Genomic DNA, 8,388 nt, shown 5'->3' with positions numbered 1-8,388 from the left:
TAAATATATTTTAAAAAATAAAAAAACACGACAAAATAAATGGGCATAAGTAAAAGTAAATGGGGCTAAGTTAATGGAAGGAGTAATCTCATCTGACAATAGCAACCTAGGTTGAATCAACAAGTAACTAACCATTTACATAAACAAGTAACTAACTTTATTTATCAAACTAACTAACTATACTTCTACTCAATTATTACAATCATTTTCCCTTTCATATATCAACACCCGCATAGCTAGCTATGAGCATCAGATTGTGGAAGTACCAAGATTTAAGAGACTTGATGAATATACCTGTAATTTATTCCTTACTAGAAAACATAAGGAACCTCGTTAGTAGGCATGGCAACGGGGCGGGGCGGGGGTGGATTTTGCCTCCTCCACACCCGCACCCGACTAATCGGGAAAAATCTGCCCCCGCCTCCGTTTTATAGCGGATGTAAAATTTAAGCATCCATCTCCGCCCGCAACGGGTCTCGGGTTTCCCCGCCCGCACTCGCACCCACTCAAATATATAAAATTATAAATTTAAAAATCATGTTTATTATAATAAAATAATTATTATTAAATAATAATAAAATTAAAAATATTTTATATAAAGATAAAATTATAATTTTTAATATTTTAAAAAATATTAAATATATTAAATAAGTATTTGTATATAAAATTAAAAAATTACAATAATAATACTTGCGGGGCGGGGTCGGGTGCGGGAGCGGGGGGGGTATCACCACCCCCCAACCCCCCCCCCCCCCCCCAATTTTATTGGGGAAAATCCGCACCCGCACCCAATTAAAGCGGGCTTTCCCCGTCCAAATCAAGTGGGTTTGGGTGGGTACCCGCGGGTGCGGATTTTATTGCCATCCCTACTCGTTAGACCATTTTTAAATTGAAATAATAAAAAAATTGATGATACGATTTTAATCTTACTGTGAAAATTAATGATAAAATCATGTGAAATATAGTTGGTGTCTGATCCATGGAAATAAGTTTAAAAATATATCTCTTGATTTTCAAATAGGGTCTATGGTGTATGGTACAAGGTATAGGGTTAGGGTTTATAGTTAAGGGTATAGAGTTTACGGTTTGGAGTTAAGGGTATATGGTATAATATTTAGGGTTTAGGGTGTAGGGTAGTTCCACTATGACAATAAGATAGAAATGAACAATGTATATATATATATATATATATATATATATATATATATATATATATATATATATATTATAATCTCATTTGTCTCTCTCAAATCTTCAGGAAATAAACACATAAAATTCCTATGAAATATTGTGTATATGAAAACATAGTAGTTTTCGCTCTTGAGAATAATTTTAAAATATATCACTTGATTTTAGGATTTAGGATTAGGCTTACGATTTAGCGTTAGGGTATAGGATAAAGGTATTTGGATTAGGGTTTGGGAGGTTTAGGGTTAGGGTATAGGGTTAGAGTTTAGAATTAATGGTACAAGGTTTAGGGTTTGGACTTAGGGTTTGGACTTAGGGTATAGAGTTAAGGGTTAGGATTTAAGATTTAGGGTATATTATTTAGGGTGTAGGGTTTAGGGTTACAGTGAGGGTTATGGTTAAGGTTTAGTGTTAGGTTTAGGGTCAGGGTATTGGGGATTTGGTATAGGGTATTGGGTTTATAGTTTGAGGTTTAAGATTTAGGGTTTATAATTTTATAGTTAAATTATCATTATTTTAATTTTACCATTTTATCGTGTGACCCTATAGGCTACTGATTTTTTTTTTGGTAATAGAAATGCATTATTTTTACCGAATTAATGAAATAATTGATAATATGATTTTCACCTTACCTTAATGACTTATTATTGTGCACTAACTGTCATTTGCTTCAAATGTCTTATATGAACACAAGACTTAAAAGTGTAATCCTTGTTACAATTTAAAGCCGAGGATGTATATTATATTTGAAAGTTAAGAGATATACCTTAAAATCATTCGAAAGAGCAAATACTACTCTATTTTTCAGGATCACGCACGCACAATATTTTACATAACATTTATGTGTTTATCTCTTTAAGAGTTGAGAAGGACAAATGAGAAAATAAATTATCAAATATGTATATATTGTAAGATATATGCCTCCTTGACTATGATTTTGATATAACTTCCAAACATACAATGTATATGCATTATCTGATTAATCTAATAGTTTGGGTTGAGATACATTTCAGGAAAGAATCAAACACTACACTTGGACAAATCTTGGATCTCAAGCAATCAAGCAAAGATTGATCATATCATACAAGGCATGAAGATTGATCATATCATACAAGGCTTGAAGATTATGTGTAAATTTGTCTATTGTTCATAGTATTTATTAGTTAGATTCATCATTATGATTTCACACATCTAATATTTGCCAATTAAAACTGAAATCATAAAATAAGTGTGTTAATCAATCAATTGGGTAATCGATTTTCTGATTCATAGAACAAAGTTTTCATTGAGTTAATCGATTAGCAAATCGATTACTTAAATGTTTTTATCAGACCTGTGTTCTATGATTAAAAGAAATCGATTGGACAATCGATTGATATACTTTTCTTAAGTTACAAGCTTTCTACTAATCAATTAGTTAATCGATTGCACGAATGAATTAGTTCATCATTTATCAGAAACATATTGCATAATCGATTGGCACATCGATTTTAATTAAATATCTGAGTTACAGGGACAAATCAGTCGATTGGAAAATCGATTTGATTAAGTGTCTGAGTTACAGGGACAAATCAGTCGATTGGAAAATCGATTTGATTAAGTGTCTGAGTTACAGGGACAAATCAGTCGATTGACAAATTGATTTGATTAAGTGTCTGAGTTACAGGGAGAAATTAGCCCATTGTCAAATCGATTATGTTAATGAAAGTGAATTGACTGAGTAATCGATTGTTTGATCTCGCATTTTGAACAAAACAATTATAATCGATTATTCAATCAACTCTGAAATGAACTGGGTATCAGTTTCTGATATATGCATTAGAAAAATCGATTAGCAAGTCGATTCGTTCATCTATTTCAAGAATTTCAAGAAAAACAAGAAATGCGAAATCGATTGATCTGGTAATACGCATTAATAAAATCGATTGGAAAATCGATTTGTCTGAATTTTTTCTGAAACTATATAAACTGAATCAATCACAATTTTTAAACATATAGAAAGAACTGAAAGAATTTCATTAGCTTTTCAAAAAATACACTTTGAGAAAAATTATTGTAACTCACAAACATTATTGGCAAATACTTAGTGTGAGAGTTCATTGTGATTGAATCAAGTGTTTTAGTCTTTTTGAAAGAACCATCTTTGTAAAAGAAAGATAGTGGAAATCCAGTATTGTGAAACTGGTGGTCATCTTTTAGAGTGTGTGTGATCATCTAAAAGAGATCTCAATCTGATCTTGCTAGAGCTTGGTGATTAGTTCTTAAGGATAGATTGGTTGTTGTTGTAGATTGATGTTGAGTTAGATGTATAGGCATTGAAGTGCTGGAAAGTCTGTAAACATACTCAAATTATTTCTAGTAAAGGCTGAAATCAGTAACTGATTTCAGGACTGGATGTAGACTATCGAATAGATAGTTGAACCAGTATAAAAATCCATGGTGCACACTTCTCTATCTCTATACTCTTTATCTTGATAATACATGTGTTCTTGAATCTCAATTTTGAATAAGATTTGAATCTATTATTGTTAAATTGAAATTATATATATATATATATATATATATATAATCTTATGTATGTGTGATGCATGAAAACATGGTAGTTTTCGCTCTTGAGAATAATTTTAAAATATATCTCTTGATTTTTGGTTTCAGGGTTAGGGTATATGGTAATAGTATAGGGTTAAGGTTAGGGTTAGGTGTAAAATATATGGTTAGGCTTAAGGGTTTAGGTTAGGGTTTATGGTTTGGGGTTTAGGAGTTAGGATTTAGGGTACAAGGTGTAGATTTTAGGGTACAAGGTTTAAGGTTAGGGTTTAGGATGTATGGTACATGGTATAGGGTTTATAGTTAAGGGTATAGGGTTAGGGTGCAAGGTTAAGGTTAAGGTTAAGGGTATAAGGTTTAGGGTATAATGTTTAAGGGTAGGGTTATGGTTTAGAGTAAAATTTTCACTATGATAGTAAGATAGAAATGAACACTACATATATATTCAGTAATCTCATATGTCATTCTCAACTCTTCAAGAGATAAATACATAAAATTCCTGTGAAATGTTGTGCATGTGTGACGCATGAAAATATAGTAGTTTTTGCTCTTGAGAATAATTTTAAAATATAACTCTTCATTTTGGGGTTTAGGATTAAGCTTAGGGTTTAGGATTAAGGTATATGGTTTATGGGTAGGGTTAGGTTTAGGGTATAAGGTTTTGGTTAGGGTTTATGTTTTGGGGTTTAGGAGTTAGGGTACATGGTTTAGGGTTATGGTATAGGGTTAAGTGTGTAGGGTACAAGGCTTAGGGTTATGATATAGGGTATAGGGTGTATGGTACTTAGTGTAGGGTTAGGGTCCATGGTTTATGGTTAGGACATAGGGTTAAGGGTTTGGGTTTAAGGTTTAACGTACAATGTTTAGGGTGTAACGTACAACCTACAATGTTTAACGTACAATATTTAGGGTACATGGTATAGGATTTAGGGGTAAGGGTTTATGTTTAGCGTGACAATGAGGGTTAAGGTTAGCATTTAGTGTTAGGGTTAGGGTTAGGGTATTAGGGATTTGGTATCGGGTATAGGTTTTATGGTTTGGGTTTAGGAGTTAAGGTTTATGCTTATGGTTAAGGTTTGGGGTTTAGGAATTAGATTTTAGACTTAGGGTTTGGGTATAGGGTTTAGGAGTTTGGTTTTAGGGTACATGGTATAGAGTTTAGGGTTAGGGTATAGGATTTAGGGTGTATGGTACATGATTTAGGGTTATGATTTAGAGTTAAGGGTTTAGGGTTAGAGTTTATGGTTTAGGGTTTAGGGTTTATGGTATAAGGTTTATGGTATAGGGTGAAGGTATAGGGTTAGGGTTTATGGTTTGGAGTTTATAGTTTGGTTTTAGGGTACAGGGTATAGAGTTTAGGGTTAAGGTATAGGGTTTAGGGTGTATGGTACATGATTTAGGGTTAGATTTAGAGTTAAGGGTTTAAGGTTTTGGTTTATGGTTTCAGGTTTATGGTATAAAGTTTAGTGTAAATGTTCCACTTTGATAGTAAGGTATAAGCGAACGCTTTAGGGTTTGGGTTTAGGCTTAGGATAAAGGTATAATGTTTAGTGATAAAGTTTAGGTTAGGCTATAGTGTTAGGGTTAGGGTTTACATTTGGGGTTTAGAGTTAGGGTTTAGAATATAGGGTATAGGGTTAATGGTGTAGAGTTTAGGGTTATGGTTTAGGGTTTATGGTACATGGTTTAGGGTTTGGGTATAGGATGTAGGGTTTTAGGTATAAGATATATGGTTAGGATTTAGGGTTAGGTTTACGGTTAAGGTTAGGTTTGGGTTTAGGGTATAGGGTTAAGGTTAGGTTTGGGTTTAGGGTATAGGGTTAAGTTTAGGTTTAGGGTTAGGGTTAGGGTTAGGATTTGGTTTAGGTTTAGGGTTAGGGTTTGGTTTAGGATTGGGTTAGGGTTAGGGCTATCGTGAGGTTTAGGGTTTAGTGTTAGGGTTAGGGTTAGGGTTTAAGGTTATGGTTTAGGGTTATGGTTAGGGTTTAGGGTTTAGGGCTTAGGGTTTAGGGTTTAGGGTTTAGGGTTTAGGGTTTAGGGTTTAGGGTTAGGGTTTAGGGTTAGGGTTTAGGGTTTTGGGTTTAGGATTTTGGGTTTAGGGTTAGGGTTAGGGTTAAGGTTTAGGGTTAGGGTTTAGGGTTTAGGTTTAGGGTTTAGGGCTAGGGTTTAGGGTTTAAAGTTAGGGTTAGGGTTTAGGGTTAGGGTTAGGGTTAAGGTTAGGGTTTAGGGTTTAAAGTTAGGGTTAGGGTTTAAAGTTAGGGTTAGGGTTTAGGTTTAGGGTTAGGGTTAGGGTTAGGGTTAGGGTTTAGGGTTTAGGGTTTAAGGTTATGTTTAGGGTTAGGGTTTAGGGTTAGGGTATCTGTAATCGATCTATACAACTATTTTAGACGCAGTTATTATCATTTATTAATGAAAGAGTCCAAATATATTTAAAAATAATATTTAGAATTTAATCGATCATAAAATTAAAAATATGAATTTTTATTCTGAAATAAAATATAAGTAACCTAAAAATTAATAATTAATTTTAATTCTTTAATTAAATATGTTAAGTTTGGTTTTTTTGATATTTTTGTTTATATTTCATTTTGAGAAAGTAAGTAATAATTAATAATTGTATAAATAGAAAAAAGATTAAACCCAATTTGGAGTGTTAGGTTGTTGAAGAATATGAATTGAAATTTGAAATGAAACCAAATCAACAAAAAAGTAACCAACTAATATTCTCTCGTTGCCGCTTCTTTTCCTTTGCTCAACCGTATCGTAACACAACTAAACCTGCAAAAATTGTTCACACTCTTCAATACAAACCTTTTCTTTGATTCCTTCATCTAGGAAAAAGATGAAACCCAATTCGGAACTCAAAACGACTTGGTTATATGGTAACAGAAAGCGGATGAAGATTGACAGTCGTGATGATCTTTTGGATATATTTCTTGATTACCGTGCAAATATTCTTTCCAAATGCTCTGCACCTTTGTCTGGTTGGAAACATCATTTAGAACTCATGGTATGTTTACTTGAAAACCCTGAAAAACAGTATCATGAATATTTGAATTCTGAGGTAAAGAGGGATGATGATTGTTTGAAAGAAGAGAAGGAACTACTTGCTATTGCAAATCAACAAACAAATCAGGAGAAAAAAGAACAAAATATTTGTAAGCAAAATGAGTGGAAGAGAAGAAGGATTTTAAAAGAAAATAGGTTTTGTTTTAAGGAGGGAAACAAAAGTAAATATGACAAACAAGAGAAGAAGGATTTTCTTTTTCATGAGAATAGAATAAAAAAAATTGACATTTCACAAATTTGTGAAGAAAGAATTGAATTCCGTCATGATGCAGATGAGGACATTTGCTGTGCATATGTGTACTCATTTGCCAACTTGTTTTATTTCATTAAGAGTTGTTGGCGAAGAGGATGTGATAATAATATCCACCGTCAGACATAACAACATGGGAGTTGTGGGATTCATTTCTAATATTCAAACAACTAATGTTTCTCTAACAGACACTATTTGCTCTAGTTTTGTTTCCTTCAAATTATGGATGTACTCTTCCCTGTCTATGTAGGTATTGCCTCTGGATAATATAGGTAATGGTGAAACTCTAATGAATAGTGGCTCCATTTGGGAGGTATTAGTCCTAGATGCTATAGCTCGAGGGTGTTTTCATAGTGCTGATGAGGATGAGAGGTTGTCTCATGTTATTGCAATTGCCATTATTGAGCTTGGTCAAGTCGGTGATCTACTGAATATGAATTATCTGCTCTTTAGAAAAGCAAGATGGAAGGTATGCTTCTTGAAATTGTTCCTTTGTCTTCTTTTATTATTAAAGATTCCATTCGAATTACTTAAGGTAAACCTCCCAAAAGAAGCATAACAAGAGAGACAGAACATGTCCAACTAGAACTTGATTTGCATACATATCTATAACACTTAAAAGAGGGACTAAAAAATTATAACTTAATAAAGTGAGTGCAATCATAATCAACTTATTAAAAATATATAGGTATCCTTAATCCAGTTTCTTTGCCATTATTTATCCCATAGAGAAAATTCCTAATCTTAACATGTTTCCTTGTTGTCACGTGTCTTGTTAGCATCAAACACAATGTAAATGATCACTTCTAGAGGGCTCTTCTGATTGAGATGCAGCAGGCTGTAGAATTGTTATATGACCTTTATTTTCGCACTCGATAAAAGCTTGAATCTAATATGTTTTATACAGTTCAGAAAAGCTGAAGATACATCTTTAACTATGAACATCTACTTATGTTCAAGTATTAAGTAGCTCAGACTTGTGTGTTGCCCTGAACAATCAGTTAGCTTAAACCCAATTTTTTTTCACAGCACAAATTTATCTAATGATATTCTTTACAATTCAATGGATTTATCATTACTGAAAAGTGCACAAAAATTAAGCTCCTTTCTCCTTAAAGGAAAAGATATTGAGATTGATGAATTTTAGCTGCTCTTTAACCATTATGACATATGCAGCAGATAATCATTATGTCTTCTCAAGATTTTTTCAACAGCTTAATCGTTATGTATTCTCAATCTTTTGTGATTATATATATTAATTATAGGTTTGCTTCAATCAAAGTTTTCGGTTCTCTATGACAAGAATCAATAGCACTGAGGATTGCAAGAAAATA

General features: G+C 32.9%; 1 protein-coding gene across 1 annotated transcript; it reads left to right on the top strand.

Moving 5' to 3' along the window:
• Positions 1-6,383: 6,383 nt before the first annotated feature.
• LOC113786689 (uncharacterized) lies at positions 6,384-8,385 on the top strand (the record flags this gene model as incomplete). Its single annotated transcript, XM_027334720.2, has 3 exons — positions 6,384-6,745; positions 7,305-7,523; positions 8,320-8,385. Coding segments are annotated over exons 1-3 (453 nt in total), but the record flags the coding sequence as incomplete, so codon positions are not given.
• Positions 8,386-8,388: the final 3 nt, after the last annotated feature.

The sequence above is a fragment of the Cicer arietinum genome, chromosome 5 (genome assembly GCF_000331145.2).
Source record: "Cicer arietinum cultivar CDC Frontier isolate Library 1 chromosome 5, Cicar.CDCFrontier_v2.0, whole genome shotgun sequence".
Classification (NCBI taxonomy): Eukaryota; Viridiplantae; Streptophyta; class Magnoliopsida; order Fabales; family Fabaceae; genus Cicer; species Cicer arietinum.
The sequence above is the reverse complement of the archived record's forward strand: the minus strand, read 5'-3'. Positions and strand labels throughout refer to the sequence as shown.